At 38.4% G+C, this 25278-nt stretch overlaps 1 protein-coding gene across 4 annotated transcripts in view; it reads left to right on the top strand.

The window, feature by feature from the left end:
- Window positions 1-25278, top strand: part of AGL (amylo-alpha-1,6-glucosidase and 4-alpha-glucanotransferase) — an 88780-nt gene that overhangs the window by 19803 nt on the left and 43699 nt on the right. For all 4 annotated transcript variants that reach the window (XM_008263966.5, XM_008263968.5, XM_008263969.5 and 1 more), the window contains 16 exon segments: window positions 3001-3182; window positions 3338-3449; window positions 7352-7475; window positions 7815-7917; window positions 8017-8114; window positions 9359-9498; window positions 11471-11658; window positions 13342-13465; window positions 14064-14227; window positions 14505-14606; window positions 14716-14871; window positions 14988-15138; window positions 17753-17877; window positions 17961-18073; window positions 18187-18321; window positions 22292-22422. In XM_008263966.5, coding sequence (XP_008262188.1) covers window positions 3001-3182; window positions 3338-3449; window positions 7352-7475; window positions 7815-7917; window positions 8017-8114; window positions 9359-9498; window positions 11471-11658; window positions 13342-13465; window positions 14064-14227; window positions 14505-14606; window positions 14716-14871; window positions 14988-15138; window positions 17753-17877; window positions 17961-18073; window positions 18187-18321; window positions 22292-22422 — 2148 coding nt within the window.

The following is a 25278-nucleotide window of genomic DNA, read 5'->3' as shown; positions in this document are numbered from 1 at the left end:
CGTGAAAATCCTAATTGGATGTAGTCATTGCTGTACTGTATCTTTTCAGCAAACGTCTTGATTTTTAGTGAATATGATGATGAATGTAGGGGAAACTATCTAGATGCAAATTTGGGGATTTATCAATTTAACTTTTATTAACAGTATCTCTGCCCCTCTGTATCCTGTCTTCATCCAAACATTTATTATGAGTATAAATAAATAAGTGATTTACCAAATAAATGAACAAAACTAAGAATAATGATTCTAAAACTCTCAAAAGGTGAGCAACTGAGTAAATGAGGCATGAGTACATTCATCTCAGCAGCAGGCAGATTGTAAATTGCAGATTCTGAAGAGAGACTTGCCCACATTAATTTCTGGCTGTAAGACTTCAACTGAGTTGCTTATCTCTCTGTGCCTCAGTCCATTAACTGTTAAAGGAACAAACCAGTATGCCTTACATTGGGTGGCAGAAAATGAGAAACAATGAATTGGTGCAGGACCAGCGCTGCGGCACAGTGAGTTAAAGCCACCACTTGAGTCATCGGCATCCCATATCAGAGCACCAGTTCGAGTCCTGGGTGCTCCACTTTGGATCCAGGTCCCTGCTAGTGAGCCTGAGAATGCAGCAGATGATGGTCTAGTATTTGGCCTCTGCCACTCACATGGGAGATGCAGGGGGAATTCAAGGCTCCTGGCTTCAGTCTGGCACAGACCTAAGTGTTGCAGCCATTCAGGGAGTAAACCAGCAAATGGAAAATCTCTATGTGTGTCTGTCTCTTTCCCACTCTGTCACTCTGCCTTTCCAATAAACAAATACAGAAATATTTTAAGTAAATTCACGCCTTTAACTGCTTACAACAATTTGTGATATGAAGTAGATATTCAGTAATTATTACCACTTTTATTTCCTGCACAACAGGGGCATTAATACATTTTAAAGATCAAATTGTATATAAATTATATTTATTTTAAAAATTAAAGCAGGGCAGGCATGCCTATCTCATATTGGAGTGCCTAGGCTAGTCTTGGCTCTATTTCCTATCCCAGCTTCCTGGTAATGCACACCCTAGGAAGCAGAGGTGATGGCTCAAGTCCTTGGGTCCCCACCACCCATTTGGGAGAACTGGATTATGTCTGGACTCCTGGCTTCGGCCTGGCCCTGCTCCAGCCATTGCAGACATTTGGATGGTGAGCCAGTGAATGGAGGATCTCTATGTTTTTGTGCCCTTCAAATAAAATGAAAATCAATCAATTGATATAATTATCTTTAATGTTGTAAGTACTTGGAATACTTTACCAAACTTCTGATTCTGATTCTGAACTGGCTGATGAAGATGGATACATATAAGATACAACTGTTATTCTTTATTTCTTTTTTAAAAAGATTTATTTAATTTATTTGAAAGGCAGAGTTACAGAGAGAAGTGGCAGAGAGAGAGTTACCTTCCATCTGCTGGTTCACTCCCCAAATGGCCTCAATGATTGGGACAGGGCCACGCTAAAGCCAGTTGCCAGGAACTTCTTTCAGATCTCCCATGTGGGTGGCAAGCACCCAATCACTTGGGCCATCTTTGCTGCTTTCTCAGGTGCACTAGCAGAGAGCTGGCCCAGAAGTGGAACAGCAGGCACTCATTGGTACTCAAGACTGCATCACAGGCAGTGGCATTTCCCACTGAGCCACAGCACCAGCTCCTAAGTGTTCCTTTCAGTGCTTTCTCAGCCTTTTTTTGGTCTTATCAAAGCAATGTATCTTATTCACCCATTAGGATTAACTATCCAAATGTATGTTATCTCTGAAAAAGATAATAATTTTTCTTCCCTCAAAGTTTTCTAAGCAGAAAAAAAGTTTTAAAAAATGTATGGTGGGGAGCTGGTGCTGTGGCTTATAGTAGGCTAATCCTGCATCCCATATGGATACTGGTTCCTGTTGCAGCTGCTCCACTTCCCATCCAGGTCTCTGCTTATGGCCTGGGAAAGCAGTGGAAGATGCCCCAAGGAGACCTGGAGGAGGCTCCTAACTCCCAGCTTTGGATTGGCTCACCTCTGGCCGTTGTAGCCATTTGGTGAGTGAACCAGAGGATGGAAGACCTTTCTCTCAGTCTTCCCTCTCTCTGTCTGTAACTATACCTCTCAAATAAATAAATAAAATCTTTAAAAAAATGTATGATAAAGGGGCCAGCGCTGTGACATAGCAGGGAAAGCCACTGCCCGTGGTTCTGGTATCCTTTATGGGCCGGTTTTTGAGTCCTAGATGATCCACTTCCGACCCAGCTCCCTGCTGCTATGCCTAGGAGAGCAGCAGAAGATGGCCCAGGTGCGTGGGCCCCTGCACCCATGTGGGAGATCTGGAGGAAGCTCCTGGCTCCTGGCTTTGGACTGGCCCAGTTCCAGCCATTGCAGCCATTTGGGGGATGAACCAGCAGATGGAAGTTCTCTGTCTCTGCCTGTCTCTCTCTGTAACTTGTTATTTCAAATAAAACAAACTTTAAAAAAAAGATTTTTTTTTTATTTGAGAGGCAGAGTTAGAGAGAGAGGGAGAAATAGAGAGATCTTCCATCCGCTAGTTCACTCCCCAAATGGCCACAATGGCTGGAGCTGGGTTGATCTGAAGCCAGGAGCCAGGAGCGTCTTCTGGGTCTCCCCTGTGGGTGCAGGGTCTCAAGCACTTGGGCTGATTTCTGCTGCTTTCCCAGGCCATTAGCAGGGAACTGGATAGGAAGTGGAGCATCCGGGACTTCAACGGTGCTCAGATGGGATGCTAGCACTGCAAGCGGAGACTTAACCTACTACCCCACACTGGTGGCCCCAACAAATCTTTTAAAAAAATAAAAGTATGGTGAAGTGAATTATAGGATACCATAACCAAAGAAAATTTTTTTCATATGACTTGGTCATTATAAAATACTTATGTCCCATATAGCAGGAAATGAGTAATTGATATCTTATTTTACCTTTAAACAAAATGGATATTGACAAATTCAGTTATGAGATATTCTTTTGTGTTCCTTTTTTAAGCTGCTAATAGTAAATGGATTCAGGAACATCCAGAATGTGCATATAATCTTGTGAACTCACCACACTTAAAACCTGCCTGGGTCTTAGACAGAGCACTGTGGCATTTCTCCTGTGATGTTGCGGAAGGAAAATACAAAAACAGAGGAGTACCTGCTTTGATTGAGAATGATCATCATTTGAATGTAAGTATGTATGAAGAAGTACCACACAAAAACAGAATAACAAAATTTCTAAAGTACAAATTAAATACACGGTTGAAAATTATTTAGACTCTATTAATATATAAACAGTATTTGGTGAAAATTTATACATTTTTTTAACCATTGACCTTTTTCAGTGCATTCGAAAAGTAATTTGGGAGGATATTTTTCCAAAGCTTCATCTCTGGGAATTTTTCCAAGTAGACGTTTACAAAGCAGTTGAGAAATTTAGAGGACTTCTAACACAAGGTAAAGGGCATACGCTAGACTGTCCCTGTCAATTTTAAGAAAGGTAATACTACTCTTAAAGGGGTAACTTTTCTTTTCTCTGATTAACATTGTTATTAGATCTGTTACTATAAACGTCATATTTAATGTTATAAAACTATGATTTTGGAAGCTGAGGAGTGACATCTAAAAGACATGTCATAATAGTACATAACATTTTTTTTCCTTTGGGGACGGTATCTTATAATTGGTTTGTTAAAATTCTTAGAATACGGGCTGGCACCGTGGCTCAATAGGCTAATCCTCCGCCTTGCGGCGCCGGCACACCGGGTTCTAGTCCTGGTCGGGGTGCCGGATTCTGTCCCGGTTGCCCCTCTTCCAGGCCAGCTCTCTGCTGTGGCCAGGGAGTGCAGTGGAGGATGGCCCAAGTGCTTGGGCCCTGCACCCCATGGGAGATCAGGATAGGCACCTGGCTCCTGCCTTCGGATCAGCGCGGTGCGCCCGCCGTGGTGGCCATTGGAGGGTGAACCAACGGCAAAGGAAGACCTTTCTCTGACTCTCTCTCTCACTGTCCACTCTGCCTGTCAAAAAAAAAAAAATCTCAGAATATGGAATTTAGTGTATCTTTGTTAAAACTGTGAGTGGAAGGTAGGTGGAGCAGTTTACTTCACCTGAGAAAGACTGAGAGATGTGCTAGTCTGCAGTCTACAGCAAGAACCTTAGCTGACATAGAGGGCTTCCAGACTGATGGTGCACACCATTTAGGAGGCCTCTTAACCATTAGTGATATTGAAGCCATGTATTAGTGAGTTTCAAGAGGTAAAGAAATCTTCAGTTAAGGACATAACTAATCAAAAAGTTAATAAAAGAGCCTCCAACAAAAGATAGGAGAAACCACACAAAAACGTGAAATTAGGTTTCTAGGAAATAATTTAAAAGAGTTCTAAAAAGTGTATCTGAAGGGGCTGGCTTTGTGGCACAGCAGGTTAAGCTGCTGCCTGGGATACCAGCATCCATATTGGAGTGCTGGTTCGAATCCAGACTACTCTGCTTCCCATCTTGCTTCCTACGAATGTACCTGGGAAGGCAGTGAAAGATGGCCCAAGAGCTTAAGCCCCTGCCTTCCACCCAGGAGACCAGGAAGGAGTTCCTGGCTCCTGACTTCAGCCCGGCAGATGGGACCATTTGGGAAGTAAACCAGCAGATGAAGGATTTTCTCTCTCTCTCTCTCTCTCTCTCTCTCTCTCTCTCCCCCTCTCCCTCTCCCTCTCCCTCTCCCTCTCTCCTTCTTTCTCTGTCATTTTGCCTTTCAAATAAATTTTTTAAATAATCTTAAAAAATATATCTGCAGTTAGTGTAGGATAATTTATCAATGAGGATTTGGGGGAGTTCTTAACATAATGACTTATCTTTCTCATCCAGAAACCACAATGAGAAGAGGCCTCAGAAATGACACCCTTAAAGTAGAAGTCAATATGATCTAAGATTCAGGAAGCTCAGTCAGATTCAGGTATCAACTTTACAATTGTGTACCACAGCCGGCGCCGCGGTTCACTAGGCTAATCCTCCGCCTTGCGGCGCTGGCACACCGGGTTCTAGTCCTGGTCGGGGTGCCGGATTCTGTCCCGGTTGCCTCTCTCCCAGGCCAGCTCTCTGCTGTGGCCAGGGAGTACAGTGGAGGATGGCCCAAGTGCTTGGGCCCTGCACCCCATGGGAGATCAGGATAAGTACCTGGCTCCTGCCATCGGATCAGCGCAGTGCACCGGCCGCGGCGGCTATTGGAGGGTGAACCAACGGCAAAAGGAAGACCTTTCTCTCTGTATCTCTCACTGTCCACTCTGCCTGTCCAAAAAAAAAAAATTGTGTACCACAGTTTTTGATACTGGCCTTCTTCATATTTCACTTTATCAAAGGACCTCTATCTTCCTTTCCCTCTAAAATTTATGAGCTATATTACTTATATGGAATGATACATACTCATTATAAAGAAAAAAAGACAAATCATTAAAAATTATAATACAATGTGACTTTCATTCTCCCCAAATTCCCTTTTTAGGGAGAACTAATCATTTATGCCTCCTTTAGACTCTCTTTTGAAAGAAATTTAAATTTTAAGTGTAGTTTTTTTATGTAATTACCTCTATATAAATTATATACATAATTTCTGTACATATATAACTTATATACTCAAATAAGACTAGGGCAAATACTAACAGCTAATTCTTTTAGTTGACAATATGAGTTTACTACAGTTCTATTTCTTTTTTTTTTAAGATTTATTTTATTTGGAAGGTAGTTATAGAGAAAGAGGAAGAGACAGAGATTTTCCATTTGCTGGTTCACACTTCAAATGGCCCCAATGGCTGGAGCTCAGCTGATCTGAAGCCAGGAGCTTCTTTTTTTTTTTTTTTTTTTGTCAGGCAGAGTTAGACAGTGAGAGAGAGAGACAGAGAAAGGTCTTCCTTCCATTGGTTCAACCCCCAAATGGCCACCACTGCCTGCACACTGCGCAGGTCCAAAGCCAGGAGCCAGGAAGAGCAACCAGGACAGAACCGGCGCCCCAACCAGGACTAGAACCCAGGGTGCCAGCGCCGCAGGCAGAGGATTAGCCTAGTGAGCCGCAGCGCTGGCCGCCAGGAGCTTCTTCTTGGTCTCCCACATGTGTGCAGGGGCCCAGGGACTTGGTGCATTGGCAGGGAATTGAATTGAATCAAAAGTGGAGCAGCAAGGACATGAACTGGCACCCACATGGGATGCCAGTGCTGCTTCAGGCAGCGGCCTTACCCGCTATATCACAGCACTGAACCTTGTTTTTTTAAATCTACAGTGACAATACATTATGTTTTAAAGTACTTAAGTTTAGCTAGCTGTTTCTGGTTTTTTCATTGTTCACTAATTCATTCAGTGCATAGAAAGGGTCTTCAAAATGTTAGTGGAAATTATGTATTATGAAAAAAACTATGCATTGATTTCCAAAATTTTTGCACTAAAATAAATTTATCTTAAATTTTTCCTGGACATTTTGAAGTACCTTCGTATTTATTGAACCACCTACTGTGCACTGGACATTTTCCTAGGTGTGGAGACTAAGTGGTGAACATGGCCCTAGTGGAACTTACACTTTACAAGCAGCAGTGCAAACAATATATTCTTGTACATGTTATGTTTACTTATATTACTAAATATAGGGTAAATTGTTAGAAATAAAATTGCCAGGTCAATGGGTATACAAATTTCAAATATGATATTGCCAAGTGGCGTTTTCTAAGTTATACCAACCTACATTACCACAGACAATATCCTCACCAACATTAGGTGCCATTAATCTTCATATTCTTTGTCAATGAGGCAAAACATACTTTATTTTAATCTTTGCTTATTAATAAAGTATATTTTCACATAATTAGACATATTTCTTCTCTTAATTGTTAATATTTCTTGAGTTATTTTCTACTGGATTGTTGTTCTATTGGTTTTTAAAATTTTTTCATATTGATTCATTATTATTGATGATTCCTTATTATACAGGCCTCCATTATATCATCCTAGTATGCTGTTGATCTTTTAATTCTTGTTTATGGTGGGTTCTCTTTTCAAAATGTCAGTTTTTTATGACTTCTGATTCTATAACATGTTTAGAAAAGACCTTTCATTAACATTCTGTTTTCTTCTGAATCTTATATTTTTACATTTAAATATTTAATATACCTGGAATTTGTTTTTGTGTGTTATACAAAGAGGGCATTTAATGTTGTATTTCAAAAAAACAATGTTGAGTTGATAATCCATTCTTTTATACTCATTTAAAGTACCACCATAATACTTCATAGTGTATGGTCATTTATAAAATAAATACACATTGTCTGTTCTCTGTGTTCATCCAGTGTGGATATTTGCACTTAAGATATCATCTTTTCTTTCAGAAACTTGGAGGGTAATCAAGTCAGATCCAAAACAACATCTCAAGATTATCCAGGATCCTGAATACAGACGGTTTGGCTGTACTGTAGATATGAACATTGCACTAGCAACTTTCATACCACACGAGTATGTTATGTGTTCTTCCTAGGAAATAAGGAATAATATTATTTATAAACTTTTATAGCAAATATTATTTTTATTCTACCTATTAAAACCATTCGTAAAAAATGAAGTAAAGTAAAACACCATAATTCTGCTTCAACACATGACATCTTCCCACTTTCTCTGGGTGTCAAAGTCATGTTCCCCTGAATGTGTGTAAACCCTTTTACAATTTGTATACTTCTACCAGACTTAAAATATTGTGATGATTAAGGTTTTTGTGTATCTTGTTAGGAAATTTTTAAGTGTAGATTTTTGCAAAAACAATTAAACACTAAGTTTGTAATACTCTATCTGCTCTAGCAATGGGCCAGCTGCAATTGAAGAATGCTGTAACTGGTTCCGGAAGAGAATTGAGGAATTAAATTCAGAGAAGCATCAACTCATGAACTATCATCAGGAACAGGTCTTACTTATTTTTGAATTGCTGTTTTTCTTTGAGTCTTAATAATATTTTGTTGCTGCTGCTGATGATAATGATGTAACATAATTTAATATTTTCCAGGCAGTTAACTGTCTTTTGGGAAATGTGTTTTATGAACGACTGGCTGGCCATGGTCCTAAATTAGGACCTGTCACTAGAAAATATCCTTTAGTTACCAGGTATTCCATTTTTGTTTTCTTCTCATTGATGATTAAAATTTTAGACTTGTATTTAACTTTCCAGATTAACCTAAGTATTTCCTTTACTGTATAATTTCAGTACTTTTTAAAATATTTATTTTATTTATTTTAAGGACAAAGTTATAGAAAAAGAGAGAGGGAGAAATAGAGGTCTTCTACCCTCTGGTTCACTCCCCTGCATGACTAGGGCTGGGCCAGACTGAAGCCAGGAGCCAGGAGCTTCTTCCACGTCTCCCACCTGGGTGCAGAGACCCAGAGACTTGAGCCATCTTCTGCTTCTTTCCCAGGTGCATTATCAGAGAGCTGGATCAGAAGTGGAGCAGCTGAGCCTCAAACTGGTGCCCATAAAGGATACTGGCATTGCAAATGGTGGCTTAACCTGCTGCACCACAACACTGGCCTCTCAGTATATTACTTAAATTGAAATAGAAGTTTTGATTTGGAAAATAAGCTTAGTTTATAAAGGAGTTTATTTTGGCTCACAGTTCTAGAGGCTGTGAAGTCCAAGAGCATGATGCTGGCATCTGTTCCACTTCTGTTGAGGGTCTCAGGCTGCTTCAACCCCTGGGGAAAAACAGATGAGCAGGTCAGGGTGCGCAGAAGAGACAAAATAAGAGAGGCAGCCTTACTTTATAACAGTCCACTCTTGTGATAACTAATCCAATCTTTTGAGAGCAAGAGCTCAGATGAGGAAGTCAGTTCATTTATAAGAGCTCCACTCCCAGGACCCAAATAGCTCCCATCAGGTTCCTCCTTCCAGTACTGCTGCATAGAGGAATTAAGGTTCCACCCCTTGAATTCACACTCAAATCGTAGCACTTAGTAAAATTAAAAAAAAAAAAAAGATTGTTAATCAAGTTGAATGAGTATCTTGCTCCTTACTTTATACCTAACATGCAGCATGAGTTGGGCAGTTTGAGTGTAGTAAAAACCTTTGCAGAGTAACATTAATACCGCAATGATCTTGTAATTTTATGAGCTTTTAAAAATTACTTAAAGTATTAGCTGGTTATGGTATACTGTTAACTCTTCATTCCTTGAATGCTGCCAGATTTACTCAAAAAATCCACTGAAGATCTTTGACCCATATGGAAGTGTATTTTCTATAAATGGCACAAAACTCATTTTTTCTGTTCATTAGAAAAAAATTTTAATATTGCTAATTCAGATTCTCTCCAAGTAGTGTCTCTGTCTGGATGTAATATTCGATTTTCTCTCCATAGGTACTTTACTTTTCCATTTGAGGAAATGCCTGTATCTACAGAAGAAACTATGATTCACCTCCCAAACAAAGCTTGTTTCTTCATGGCACATAATGGTTGGGTAATGGGAGATGATCCTCTTCGAAACTTTGCTGAACCAGGTACATTACTTTTAATGTCTGTATGAATAGGGAAAACAGAGTTTGTGGTAAACTGAAAATATAATTTCTTTTATTGATTTTTTTTCCTACCCCATGAGGCTAGTGGTCTTTAAACCGTTTGACCCAGAGGTATCAGAGATGCATCACTTTGGGAGAGAACAGAAGGAGTTGGCAAAAAAGTTGGGGAGGTTTATCTCCTTTCCTCTCCTGTGCCTCCTACCTCTCACTTTCTCAAATAGATGAGCATTTATGTATCTACTTTATATATTATAGGTCTACATAAGCTTTTATTCAGGTAAAATATTGTTATGTTGCATTTTTTAGACAAATTTTTTTTAAAGATTGTATTTATTTTATTTGAAAGGTTGAGTTACAGACAATGAGAGGGAGAGACAGAGAGAAAGGTCTTCCTTCCTTTGGTTCATTCCCCAAATAGCTGCAACGGGAGGAGCTGCACCAATCCGAAGCCAGGAGCCAGGAGCTTCTTCCTGGTCTCCCACGTGCGTGTGGGGGCCCAAGCACTCAGGCCATCTTCCAGGCCATAGCAGAGAGCTGGATTGGAAGTGGAGCAGTCAAGACTAGAACCGGCATCTATATGGGATGCTGGCGCCGTAGGCGGAGGATTAACCTACTGTACCACTGCGCCAGCCCTGTATATTGCATTTTTTAAAAAAGTCTGAAACCAGGGATATTAGATTTCCATAAAAGGAAAGTATTAAGGTACTTGTTTGGTAGTTAAACTAGAAAATAATTGTTTTAGATTTCCCCCTAACTCTTAGCGTCTTCCTTCCATTGGTTCACTCCCCAGATGGCCGCAACGGCCAGAACTGCACCAATCTGAAGCCAGGAGCCAGGTGCTTCTCCTGGTCTCCCATGCGGGTGCAGGGCCTAAGTACTTGGGCCATCCTCCACTGCCTTCCCGGGCCACAAAAGAGAGCTGGACTGGAAGAAGAGCAACTGGGACAGAACCGGTGCCCCTACCGGAACTAGAACCCAGAGTGCCAGCGCTGCAGGCAAAGGATTAGCCTATTGAGCCATGGCACTGGCCCAGCAACCTATTTTATATAGTTATTTTATTGCTAGGAAGAATTTTGTAAATAATATATTTATTTTTAGTATTTCAGAACTTGGAATTCATTTTAGCAATATTATAGTTAATTAAGAAGTCTTATCTTCTGTTTAAAAAAATGTAACTTTGGGTTTATGTATTTTCTCTTTCTTTTCTGGCCAGTTTAAATAAAAAAGCCATTTCTATGTCATGGATTTAATATAATCTATTGTCAAAAATGTAAGAAAGATACAGATGGAGCTTATAATGTTTTTGATGGAATTATAACTGTGAAGGTTATATGATATCAGTATCACTATTTTCCCTGAAGAAATAACTTGATTTTTGAAACTGAGCACATATTTTTCAAAGAGACTATCAGCTAGAATTTTTATAAAATAGGTATGAGATAAAAACTAATATTAATTTTTAAAGCTTTGTTCCATATCACTTTAGATATAATTTTAACTAGCTTGTCCTTTGTGGTAGAAATAACCAACGTGACTTGAAAACAGCAGTGTTTTCATTCTATTTCTTTTAAAGACGATTCTTTTAAAGATTTAATTTATTTGAAAGACAGAGTTACAGAGTGTGGTAGAGACAGACAGACAGAGAGATCTTCTGTCTGCTCATTCATTCCCCAAATGGCCACAAAGGCTGTAGCTGACCCAATCCAAAGCCAGCAGCCAGGAGCTTCTTCCAGGTCTCCCATGTGAGTGCAGGGAACCAAGGATTTGGACCATCCTCTGCTGCATTCCCAGGCACATTAGCAGGGAGCTGGATCAGAAGTGGAGCAGTCAGGACTCGAACTGGTGCCCATATTGGATACAACCACTACAGGCTGGGGCTTTAACCCACTGCGCCATAGTGCCAGCCTGTCATTTTATTTCTTGAACCATTGAAAGCAGGCTTCTTTCTTAACAGGTTCAGATGTTTATTTAAGAAGAGAACTTATTTGCTGGGGAGACAGTGTTAAATTACGCTATGGAACTAAACCAGAGGACTGTCCTTATCTCTGGGCACACATGAGAAAATACACTGAAATAATTGCAACTTATTTCCAAGGAGTACGTCTTGATAATTGCCATTCAACACCTCTTCATGTAGCCGAGGTACAGAATGATAATTCATCTGCTTTAAGAAATTCAGTATTCATTCTTAGCTTTCCTTAGAGAGACTGTGCAGATGCATGTTTCCTTTGCTAGTTGGACACCAGCATTGTTTAGGTAGAATTTAATACTTTTGCATAATTGGCACAATTCTAACAATTTTTTGGTGCAGTTGCTATGGAATACTGTGCTATATAATATTTATGAGTTAATTTTTAAATTTTAACTTAGGGAAATTGATTATGTTCTCTCATAACATGTTACAACCATATTGCATACTGATAATATTTAAATATTTGTGTTATTTTTAGGTTGCTTTCAATATACATTAGCTACTGTGGAGTAGCCTAATACACATAATGGTAATTATAAAATACTAACTATATGGTATAGTAAGCCTACCTTTAGCCTTACTGTTTGAATTTTTATTAGTTATTTATAAAAATGAAAGTGTAAACATAAATGTTGTCTCTCTGAGTTTTGAACAATGCCAGTATTTACGGTTTTCTGTTCTACCTAATACAGTCTTATAAATAAGCACTTACATTTTCATCCTGCTTCTAAGATATTCGGTAGCTTCCTAGTGACAATTTAGTGTTCTTTCGAAATTTGTGCTTATCTGAAAAAAATCTATTGTTGTAATTTTAAAAGTGTCATATATATGTTTTAAGTCCTGTGATGAAAGCTTAATTTGACACAGAGAGAGTTAGTGTACATTAGTGTAGCAGGCAGAACATTGTTTCACTTCAAAAATGGCAGGGTATTTATTTTCTATGCCTTTAGCATCAGCAAAAAATATATTCATGTAAGACTGTTATAACATCAGCAGAAACAATATTGAGATTTTATTTTGCTTGATTGTGAATTACAAAATCCTCTGGGATTCTACTTGCTGGCTGGTAGAATTTCAAGTATTTTATTAACTTTTGTGAAAACATAAAAATAAAGTTAAAAAAAAGTTTGTAACCAATCTGATTTTTGATTGTGCCAGTATTTTCTTATTCTCAACTTAAAAGTAAACACCAATGTTAAACATAAATTACAGAAGTAGAAATTATAAGATGTAGGAGTTTAAGAGTTGATTATCATCTGTGGGAAAAGCTGGCTTCAATTTGATAAAACTGCACTAAACATGAAAAGTCTTCAAAAAGTTCATGGAAAATGCATATTATGAAAGAACTATGCACGAATTACATTTTTTTGCACCAAAATATACTTTTCTTTAAATTCCACTTTTCCAAGATCTGTTTGAAGTTCCTTTGTAATTCACCAGCAGGAAATATGTCAACAATGCCTTAGTCAACCACCTGGAAATTAAGTCTGATTAGAGGTGTTAAAAATCAAAACCAGCAGGAAATCCTAGTAGAATTGCAGTGTTAAGGTTTATGTTTTTTAACATGTCACTAATATTTTTCTTCTTTTTTTTCTCCCTTATGTCCCCATATCTTTGTGAAACCTAATATTCCTTTTTAACTGTTTTATTCTCTGTGTAAATCCTCATTTCCTAATGTGTGTTGATCTGTTTGATATTTTCTTACATGCAACAAAATTTATTTGGAAATTCTTTTTGAATTTCCATTTCATTTTGCTACACATTTTCCTATATCAAATCCATGCCTAGTCTTGCTCCTCCACCCCCATCTTGCTTTTCTCTTTCTGTTACATTTGTGACTGTGCTTTTTGCAGTACATGTTGGATGCTGCTAGGAAATTGCAACCCAATTTATATGTAGTAGCCGAACTGTTCACAGGAAGTGAAGATCTGGACAACATCTTTGTTACCAGACTGGGCATTAGTTCCTTAATAAGAGGTAGGCTTGTTGAAGTGTATTTGCCGTCTAAAACTTCAGCTTCTGTTTAAGTAGATTAAAAGGCATTTAATAGCTCTGTATGTAGTGTTTAATAATTTATAGCATAATTCATGTTCATTTAAATAGTCTATATAAAATTTTATAATGTAACACAGTTTTTTTTAATAAGTAAAGATTTCTACTTTTGGAGTAAGATGCTTCAGTTCAAACTGAAATATCTGTGTAATGAACTGATGACTCATGAACAAGGCCATCTTTTTATTGCTCTTGAAAATATCCAAATTTGTTTTTCATCTCCTTAACTGGATTTATGATGTGATTTCTAGATTTTTTTCCCCATAAATTGTGTATAGCCAACAACCTAATAAACCACTTATGTTCATTTATGTTCCATTCACACAGGAGCCATTTCTCCAAAGAAGCTATAGGAAATTTTTTTTTGTTCTAAGCTAAGGGACATTTGTTTAAATGTTTGAAGCAGTTTTATTTTTGGTAATATTGATGGGGGTCTTTAGTTTGAAAATTAATCATAATGAATCTATCCACCTCTTGAACATAAATATTGGAGATTGATAAAATATTTGGTAATGCTCTGCAGAGGCAATGAGTGCATATAATAGTCATGAAGAAGGCAGATTAGTTTACCGATATGGAGGAGAACCTGTTGGATCCTTTGTTCAGCCCTGTTTGAGGCCTTTAATGCCGGCCATCGCACACGCTCTGTTTATGGATATTACCCATGATAATGAGTGCCCTATTGTGGTAAGCATCCAATCTGTTTCTTGTATTTGCTTATTTTTCTAAGTGTTTTAATATTAAGTTCTGTGATACCTACTGAGAGTAATATCCACATACCTCAAAATGGCCTCTTAGAATTATAAATCATTGCAGTACATCGTTTTTAGAATATTTTACTTGTTTTAAAACAAATTAATTACTTTATGGAATGTATCTGTAATTATCCTTTTACCTCATTATGCTTTAGAATGGCATTTTGCATTTGAAAGAAAGTAAACTATTCTTTGTTTTTGTTTCCTAGCATAGATCAGTGTACGATGCTCTTCCAAGTACCACAATTGTTTCTATGGCTTGTTGTGCTAGTGGAAGTACAAGGGGCTATGATGAATTAGTGCCACATCAGGTTTGTGTGCTGTTTTTTAAAATGCACATGGCTAAGAACTTTTGAGATTTTCTCAAAAGGCCTCATTATAATTAAAATAAATGCATGGCTGAGTTTTACTTTTGTTCAGATTTCAGTGGTTTCTGAAGAACGTTTTTACACTAAATGGAACCCTGAAGCCTTGCCATCAAATGCTGGTGAAGTTAATTTCCAAAGTGGAATTATTGCAGCCAGGTGTGCTATCAATAAACTTCATCAAGAGCTTGGAGCCAAAGGTTTTATTCAGGTAAAAAGCTAAATTTTCAAAATTTCATTCTTGAGGTTCAATTTCAGAGTATCTTTCCAATTTGAGCCCTGGTTTCCTGGTTGAGTGCTAAAGTTAGTTGGTCTGTGGCTTCTCAGGTGTATGTGGATCAAGTTGATGAAGATATAGTGGCAGTAACAAGACACTCACCAAGTATCCATCAGTCTGTTGTGGCCGTATCTAGAACTGCTTTCAGGAATCCCAAGACTTCATTTTACAGCAAGGATGTGCCTCAAATGTGCATCCCTGGTAATACAATCTAAAAGTTATTACTGTAATTATATTACACTACCATGTTTTATTAAATTATAATTATATAAAATAATGCAGAGCATTGTGCAAGTATAGACACAGTTCAGAAAGAGAATTAGAATCTTTCATAAATTATATTTTTACTGCATAGAAAAAATCCTGGACTTAAGTACTCTCAAATGTCACCATTTTTTTGAGTTCTTAAATATTGTTTGTATCATAATACATTCCCTCATTTCCTAATTTATATTAATTGGACATGTTTTTCTTTCATACTCAGTACTATGTGTGCATGTGTATATTTAGTCATTACATTATTTCAGCCAAACAGATACAAGGTACTTCAAAGGATCATAGAACAGTGGAATTAAAAGAGGCTTATTTTGATAAAAAAAAATTTTAAGTTTATTTTTCATTTATTTGAAACATCAGTTTTCCATCTGCTGGTTTACTTCCCAAATGCCTACAACAGCCAGGGCTAGTCCAGGCCAAAACCAGAAGCCAGGAACTCCATCTGGGTCTCCCACATAGGTAATAGGAACCTCCTATTATCTCCTGTCTCCCAAGATGTGCATTGGCAGGATGCTAGGTTGGAAGTGGATGTAGGACTCAAACTAGGCACCCTAGTATAAGATACGAGCATCCCAGTCAGTAGCTTAACCTACTGTACCACGGCACCTGCTCCAATACAAAAAAAAAAAAAAAAAAGAAAAAAGAAAACTGTGCATAGTTTTTTCATACTAGGCATTTTCCATGAACTTTGGTACATCCTTCATTTTCACTGTTCCCCAACTTCTTATTTCCACTTACATATGAATTATTTATGGATTTCTCTTTTTTATAATTTACTTATTTATTTTCATATATTTGAAAGGTGGAGGGACAGAGCAAAAGAGCGGGATAGAGAGACAGAGCTTCTATCTGTGGGTTCACTCTCCAAGTGCCCAAAATAATTAAGGTTGGACCAGGCCAAAGCCAGGAGCCTAGAATTCCCTCCTGCTCTTCAACATTGATGGAGGGACCAAACACTTGAGCCATTATCTACTGCCTCTTAGGATGAATTAGCAGAAAACTAGATTGGAAGCAGAGAACTGGGACTTGAACCTGCCTTCCTATGTGGGCTGCTACGGGCATCCCAAGCTTAACCTACTGCTTAGCATTACTCAGTCTGCTGCTCCCCAGTGCCTGGCACTGATTACTCCCACCTCCTTTGAGAAGCTTTCAGTAAGTACTCAGTTATCTCTCTCTCCTCTGAACAATAGCAGTTATAGTTTCTGTGTGTCACTCCTTGATTATATGCCCCAAGACATGTCCATGTTATTATTTGACTTTTGTTAAGTATATGCATTTTATTTTCTTACTTACTGTCATATGTAGTATATTATAGGATAGCATGCTTCTGTACATGCAGTTAACTATCCAAACTGATTGAATGAATGAAGATTTCCATAAACATCCTATTTTATATTGGGTAGTAGTTGGTGTATATGAACAATTCCAGTTTTTAAAAATTAATCGGCCTGAATAGTTTGTAGGGTTAGGTGTTCATTAGTTTCCTTTGACCCTGCAACTATACTCCTAGGTATATAGCTGAGAAATTCTCAAATATTCCCATTTGAAGACATGCACAAGAATATTGTAACATTATTTATAATAGAGAAAAATTACAGACTTTCTTAACAGAATGAATGCATTTTGGTATATTCATTGGAATTCTCTTTGGCATTTGAAATAAATTAGCTCAAGCTAATGTAACAAGGTGAATGAATCTTAAAAATACAGTATTGGCCAATAGAAATCAAGTTGCTTATATAATACTCTAAACCATTTTAATAAAACTTAGAAAAATAATTGTGTATGTTTTGAGGGGACACATACTTATATAGTAAAAATCCTGGAGGTATTGACCACCATACTGCAAGTAGCAGTTACCTCTGATGGGGAATGAAAGAGACATATAGAGCTTCAGTTATATTTATATAGAAAATTTTAATTAGTAGAACCTGGTTTTTAAAAAAAATTCTCTCTACTTTTTGTATTTCTGATTTTAATATGTAAGGACAGGCATTTAGCCTAGCAGTGAAGACACTGATTAAGATACCGATGTTCCACATTGGAGTGTCAGGGTTCATTTGACCCTGGTTCCTGACTCCAGTTTTCTGCCAATGCCTGGGAGGCAGCAGTAATCAACCAAATAATTGGGTACCTCCACTCATGTAGGAGACCTGGATACCCAGCTGTTGGCAGATTTTGGGGAGTAAACTAGCAGTCAGAAGCTCTCTGTCTCTGCCTCTCAAATAAGTAAATATTTAACATGTAACTCTTTCAAGTAATGTACTTCTCTCGGCTCAAAATTAGGGAAGATATTATTATTTGATAAGATGCCTTTTCAAATAAAGCTTTGTTAATTAAGTTGTAATTTTTTTTAGAAGCATGTGTGAAAAATACATTGGGTAGAGTTAACTGCTTTCAAATGTTTTGTATTTTATTTTTTAATTAACCAGTATTTCATTTTAAACTTCTTAAGTTAAATAATTTGAAAACACATTAGCAATTTCTAATTGCAGATGGTTCAATATAAAATTTTCTTAAAATTTTCACATACTCTTAGGTAAAATTGAAGAAGTAGTTCTTGAAGCTCGAACTATTGAGAGAAATATAAGTCCTTACAGGAAGGATGAGAATTCGATAAATGGAATGCCAAATATCACAGTAGAAATTAGAGAACATATTCAGGTATTTGAGACTCATATATGTTTAGCATTTTAAGTACATTAGAAATATTTGTTAAATGAATATTTTGTGTAATTTTTTTCAAGCTTAATGAAAGTAGAATTGTTAAACAAGCTGGAGTTACTACAAAAGGTCCCAATGAATATATTCAAGAAATAGAATTTGAAAACTTGTCTCCAGGAAGTGTTATTATATTCAGGTATGTTAATTAGAGTTCAAACTGCTGACTTATATTTAAAATGGCTTACATATCCTGGTAACTCCAAGTAAATTACTCTTAAAATATAACCATTTTTTTATTAATGTTTTCAGAGTTAGTCTTGATCCACATGCACAAGTTGCTGTTGGAATTCTTCGAAATCATCTGACACAGTTCAGTGCTCACTTTAAAGCAGGAAGCCTTGCTGTTGACAACTCAGATCCAATATTAAAAATTCCTTTTGCTTCGTAAGTATGTTTTATTTTTTTAGAGATTGCAGCTTGAATAACTGATAAGTTACCACTAGCCTGATAAAAGCAGTTTTAAAGTTCTCCTATATCCTTGCTATTCAAAGTACCTACAGTGGCAGCATCATCTGTTATTAACATTTTAATCTGTGCCATTATCTTTAACTACATGCCTACATGCTTATGGACAGCCCTCCATATAAACATATACACGGGCACACACACACACACAATTTGTTGAAGAATTTGAGACAAAATTGCATTATCATCTCCATTACCCCATTTTTCCAATAAATATTAACATATCCTATTACATGACCATACCGTAATTTATTTAATTGGTCTCCATTTTTTAGGCATCTAGATTGCCTTAAATTATTCCCTATTAAGTATGTCTTTTTGTAGTTATGTGGTTTTTTTTTTTTTTAAGATTTTTTTTTTTATTTGAAAGAGAGAGTTAGAGAGAGAGATAGAGACAGAGAGAGAGATCGTCCATCCGCTGGTTTACTCCCCAACTGGCTGCAGTGGCCGGAGCTGTGCTTATCCAAAGCCAGGAGCCAGGAGCTTCTTCTGGGTCTCCCACATGGGTGCCAGGGCCCAAGGACTTGGGCCATCTTTTACTGCTATCCCAGGCTATAGCAGAGAGCTGGATCAGAAGAGGAGCAGCTGGGACTCAAACTGGCGGCCATATGGGATGCCAGCACTTCAGGCCAGGGCTTTAACCCACTGCGCCACAGCGCTGGTCCCTGTGTAGTTATATTTCATAAATCTTTATTCCCTTACTAAGTGGTACCTAATAATACCAAAGAATATGGGTTTTGCAGTTTCAACTTGGATTTAATGTCAGCTTCTCCAACGTCAATATGATCTTGGACAAGTTACTTAAAACTTTCTTCATTGGTTTCCCATCTGGAAAGTAGCACTACCTATATCTTGGATGTTGATCAAATAAAAATATCATGCAAAACACTTAACACAATGCCTGGTACATAGTGTTTAATAAATGTTTACTATTGTTAATATTAGGATAAATTTCTAGAAATGGAATTTTTGGTTTAGACTATATTCATACATCTGAGGCTTTTCATGCATATTGCCAAATTCTCTCCAGAAAGATTATATATAATTAAAACTTTCAGCTCTATGTAAAAGTGACCATCCTTAGCAAGACTGAGTATACATGATTGTAATGCAGTAGTGAAGAGTATGGAATCAGACTACTCAGATTTGAGCTCTATTTCAGACTCTAGCTATAAGAAGTAAGACCTTGGGCATATAGTGCCTATCATAGATTTGTAAGGATTATTTTTGTAAAACACTTAGTGATCGATAAATGTTAGCCAATACTAGTCAAATTGATAAATATAAGATACTTAAAAATAACATCTCATTTTAATTTACTTTGCACATTAGTTAAGCTAAAATATTTTGTTCATGGTCCATTTTAATTTATTCAGGGAAATGTCATTTTCAGTATAAGCCCATTTTTTTGTTGTGTTCAGTGTTTTTTGTTCTGTAAGAGCCATTTTTCACTGAAGATATTAGCTCGTAATTCAAACTTCAAACTTCACTTAATAAAGTAGTTGCATTCTTTTTTTTTTTTTTTTTTTTTTTTTTTTTTTTTTTTGACAAGCAGAGTGGACAGTGAGAGAGAGAGACAGAGAGGAAGGTCTTCCTTTTCAGTTGGTTCACCCCCTAATGGCTTGCGGCCAGTGCACCGCGTTGATTCGAAGCCAGGAGCCAGGTGCTTCTCCTGGTCTCCCATGTGGGTGCAGGGCCCAAGGACTTGAGCCATCCTCCACTGCCTTCCCTGGCCACAGCAAAGAGCTGAACTGGAAGAGGAGCAACCAGAACAGAATCCGGCACCCCGACTGGGACTAGAACCCGGTGTGCCAGCGCCGCAGGTGGAGGATTAGTCTAGTGAGCCGTGGTGCCGGCCAATAAAGTAGTTGCATTCTAAAAGCAGTCTGTGATGAAGCAGCTTTATGTTTCTTTTTTTTTTTTTTTTTTTTTTTTTTTTTTGGCAGGCAGAGTGGACAGTGAGAGAGAGAGACAGAGAGAAAGGTCTTCTTTTGCCGTTGGTTCACCCTCCAATGGCCGCCACGGCCAGCGCGCTGCGGCCGGCGCACCGCGCTGATCCGATGGCAGGAGCCAGGTGCTTCTCCTGGTCTCCCATGTGGGTGCAGGGCCCAAGCACTTGGGCCATCCTCCACTGCACTCCCTGGCCACAGCAGAGAGCTGGCCTGGAAGAGGGGCAACTGGGACAGAATCCGGCGCCCCGACTGGGACTAGAACCCGGTGTGCCGGCACCGCTAGGTGGAGGATTAGCCTAGTGAGCCACGGCGCCGGCCAGCTTTATGTTTCTTTAGAACGCTTATAAAAATGTACATTCCTCCTCATAACTACTCAAATTATTAGTTTGTTGATTTAAGAGACAGAGTCACAGACAGAGGGAGAGAGAGAGAAAGGTCTTTATCCACTGGTTCGTTCACTCACCAATTGGCTGCAAGGGCTGGAACTGAGCTGATCCGAAGCCAGGAGCCAGGAACTTCTTTTGGGTGCCCCACGTGGGTTCAGGGGTCCAAGCACTTGAGCCATCTTCCACTGCTTTCCCAGGCCATTAGCAGGGAACTGAATCAGAAGTAGAACCAACCAGTGCCCACAGGGGATGCCAGTGCTGCAGGTGGAGTCTTAACCTACTCCACCGTGGCTCCAGCCCCAAGGGCAAGAATTCTGATTTAGTAAGTTTCCCATTAATTTTTATACAATGAATCTACTTATTACATGTTGAAAAAATTTGCCCTAGGATTGAGTGGCTACTGATGTTGCTAGTTTACTAATGTTTAACTCAGACTCAACTCACAAAGTGTAGCTATGAGGAAAGAGGCTGAGACAGAGAGCACAAAGAATTTTTTTAATTTGAGACTATTAAAACAGAAAGAAAGACACTTATTCATGAGGACACAGGTTCACATAAATAGCAGTTACGTAAAATGAAATTTCCTAAGCAGCTAGAAGCACAGGATACAATTTTGATTTTATTAAGGTGTGGTCAGCTGTATAATCTCACTACTAAACTGCACAAAGAGAAGTTAAGGCTATAATAGTTACACTTCCCTCTGACCAACCAATAGCCAACCTTAGGGGCAGTGTGACCCTAGAAAAAGCAGGAAGGAACAAGGCAAGAAACCAAAGATAGAGATTACATGCTTTCTTAGGTGGCTAACTTTGACTTCTGGTTAATCTTGTACTAATTCTTTGGTAAGTATTTTCAGTTTAACATAACAAGTATAAAATGATCCTGATGTCTTACTTAGGAGAATATAAAGGAATATAAGCTCAATCTGAACTGGAAAGAATAAAAAAATGTATAAGATAAAAAGATAGCAACCAAGAAAACCTTTCCTGTATTTCTATTCATTAAAAATTTTGCACTTCATTATTTCCTTAGTTGTTATTTCTGACTGAATTTTTTAAAGATTTATTTTATTTATTTTGAAAGGCAACGTTACAGAGAGAGAAAGGAAAAGACAGAGAGACTTTCCATCTACTGATTTACTCCCCAGATGACTGCAACAGCTAGGGCTAAACCAGGCCGAAGCCAGGAGCCAGGAGCTTCATCCAGGTCTGCACATGGGTGTAGTGGCCCAAGCACTTGGGGCATCCTCTGCTGCTTTCCTAGGCACACTAGCAGGGAGCTAGATAGGAAGTAGAGCAGCCATGGGATGCTGGGGCAGGCAGCCACTTAACCCGCTGCACCACAGTGCCAACCCCTTCTGATTGAATTTTAGCCATAGTTTGCCTTTTACCTAATTACTTATACATGTGTTTTGGGTATTTATTTTAATGCTGATTTCTTAAAATATAATTATATAGCATTTATAATTCAGATTTTTCTCCTTTCTTTTCTATTGACAGCAAGTGGAATTTCAGTGTATTTAACTGGTTGTCTTTATGTTCCAATTCTCAGTATTGCCTCCAAATTAACTTTAGCTGAGATAAATCAGATACTTTACCGGTGTGAATCAGAAGAACAAGAAGATGGTGGAGGATGCTATGACATACCAAACTGGTCTTCCCTTAAATATGCAGGTCTGCAAGGTAAGCAGGCATAAGGATGGTTCTGCTTTTGTTTTTCTTTTAGGTTGATACAATGTCTTTTTTATAGAAACAAGAGTCTGGACTCAGAGTGTGACAGCCTGGGTTCATATAATGACTCTAACTTTGTACTTGCTGACCAGCCTTTGTCAAGTAAGGTTAACTTCTATCTCCCATTTTCTGCCTCTATAAAATGTGGAGAGTATTGTCTAATTCAGAAAGCTACTGTGAGTATTAAGTGAGATCATTCATGTAAAACAGTAAAAGCAAGATGTAGCAAAAAGAAATAACTCAATAAATATTGCCTAGAATTACCAGTTCAGTGTTATTCCTTAACGTCATAGCTCTTAATGTTTCTTGACTTGTTTCTTGACAGGGTATGTTTGCCTGAGCCCCAAGTAAGACTAGGTTGTAAATATAATATATTATTATTCCTTTTTTTTTATCTAATTTTAACCTTTTTGGCATTTTTTATCCTATAAAGAGAACTTATAGTAAAATATTAGGTAGTGAGTATTTGAAAGAATTATAAAAACCAAATGGCGGCCAGCACCGTGGCTCAATAGGCTATTCTTCCGCCTGTGGCACCAGCACACCGGGTTCTAGTCCTGATTGGGGCACCGGATTCTGTCCCGGTTGCCCCTCTTCCAGTCCAGCTCTCTGCTGTGGCCCGGGAGTGCAGTGGAGGATGGCCCAAGTGCTTGGGCCCTGCATCCCAAGGGAGACCAGGAGAAGCACCTGGCTCCTGCCTTCGGATCAGCGCGGTGCGCCAGTCACAGTGCGCCGGCCATGGTGGCCATTGGAGGGTGAACCAACGGCAAAAGGAAGACCTTTCTCTCTGTCTCTCTCTCTCACTGTCCACTCTGCCTGTCAAAAAAAAAAAAAAGAACCAAATGGTTAATTTTCAATGTAATCCATCTTGTTGTTAATATTTTCTTAGATTTTTCTTTAAGAAGCTTGCTTTGTCACACCTTGATCATAAATCATAGTTTCCTATTTATCATGCTACCATTTCAACTTCTTTTTTCTCTGTCCATCTAACTCTTCTTCCAAGACCAATTTAACTCTTACATCTTAAATCTTTTTTTAGATTTGTTTATTTATTTGAAAGGCAAAGCTACAGAGAGGCAGAGAGAAAAAAGAGAGAGAGGTCCTCCATCTGCTGGTTCACTCCTCCACAAATGGCCACAACAGCCAGAGCTGGGTGGATCTAAAGCCAGGAGCCTGCAGCTTTCTCTAGGTCTCCCATGTGGGTGCAGGGGCCCGAGGATTTGGGCCATCCTCTGCTGCCTTCCCAGGCACACCAGCAGGGATCTGGATTGCAAGTGGAACAGCCAGGACCCAAATCAGCACCCATATGGGATGCCGGCACCATGAGTGGCAGCCTTACCTACTATGTCACAGTGCTGCTCCCCCCTTTTAAAGATATACTTATTTAATTTTTTGAAAGGCAGAGAGAGAGAGATTTCAAACACTGGTTCACTTCCCAAATGGTCACAATGGCTGGGGCTGGGCCAGACCAAAGCCAGGAGCCTGGAACTCCATTTTTGTCTCCCAAGTGGGTAGCAGGAGCCCAAGCAGTTGGGCCATGTTCTGCTGTCCTTTCAAGCACATTAGCAGGGAGCTGGATGAGAAGTAGCACAGCTGAGATTGAACCAGTATTCATATGCGATGCCAGCATCACAGGCAGCTGCCTAACCTGCTGCACCACAGTCAACCCTGAGCCTTTCTTAACTATTGTTTTATACAGTAATTTCTTTGTCCTCTAGATAACCTTTGCACGTATTTATTATACCTCTAACATGGCCTTAGATTATATTGTTTTATTTTTGTAATCAGTATAATTATTTTAATGAATTTTTATCATCAAGGTTAAGAAACAGGCTTAAAACCAGACTCCTTAGCTTACACTAACTAGCTGTGCAACTTTGGAGTTAACTCTCCATGACTGTTCTCTTGTCTGTAAAATGGAGATAACAATAATAATAATAATATGTGACCAAGGGATTACAATTAGTATTAATTGAGTGGTATGTGGAAAGCATTTATGCAGCATGCTGTTCATTATTAAGAGATTGTTAGCTCTAAAACTCCATTAAGTAAATTGTACCCAGAGAAAGAAGAATGTGGATTTGCTGTTTTCTGATTGCTTTTCTGGCCATTGTGTTTCACTTCAGCGTTCTCATGAAACGATTCTGCTCCTTCTTTCTGAATATAATCATTCTGCCTGATTCATTATTTCTTACTTCATGCCAGTCCCTTTCCCTTTGACAGTTTAATATTTTCAGCAGCCACTGGGGTATTTCCAGTAGGCTGTTACTAGCAGCCTCAGATTAATCAAACTTAATAACTTTATTGACCTTTCTCTCATCTAAACAAAATTCCCTTCCCTGTTTCCCTAGTTCTTAAAATAGTATGCATTCGGTTATGTTGAAATCCAGGAGTCCATTTTTGGATTTGCCCCTTTCATCTTCAGCATTCCACCAGTAATTATAACTTGTGGATTCTTATCCATTTTCTTCTTGGTATATCATATCCTTTTTATTCGCATAGTTATCACTCTATTGTAGGACTTATGTCCTGTCTGCAAGTCAGCTAACCAGTTTGCTAATAATATCTTGAGGATTTTTGTTTTGTTTTGTTTTTTCTTTTTTTTTTTCTATAAACCTATTTATTTGTTTGAAAGGAGAGAGACAGAGAGAAAGAGAGAAAGTTCTCATATAGTGGTTCACTCCCTCAAATGCCCACAATAGCTAGGGTCCGGCCAGGGTCAAAGCTGGGAACTGGGGACTCAATCCAGGGCTCCCTTTTGGGTGTCAGGAACTCATTCAGTTGAGTCATCACTGCTGCCTCTTAGGG

This window comes from Oryctolagus cuniculus, chromosome 7 (genome assembly GCF_051225735.1).
Source record: "Oryctolagus cuniculus isolate XC-2025 breed Fujian yellow rabbit chromosome 7, ASM5122573v1, whole genome shotgun sequence".
NCBI lineage: Eukaryota > Metazoa > Chordata > Mammalia > Lagomorpha > Leporidae > Oryctolagus > Oryctolagus cuniculus.
Note: the sequence above shows the minus strand (reverse complement) of the source record. Positions and strands in the feature narration are given on the sequence as shown.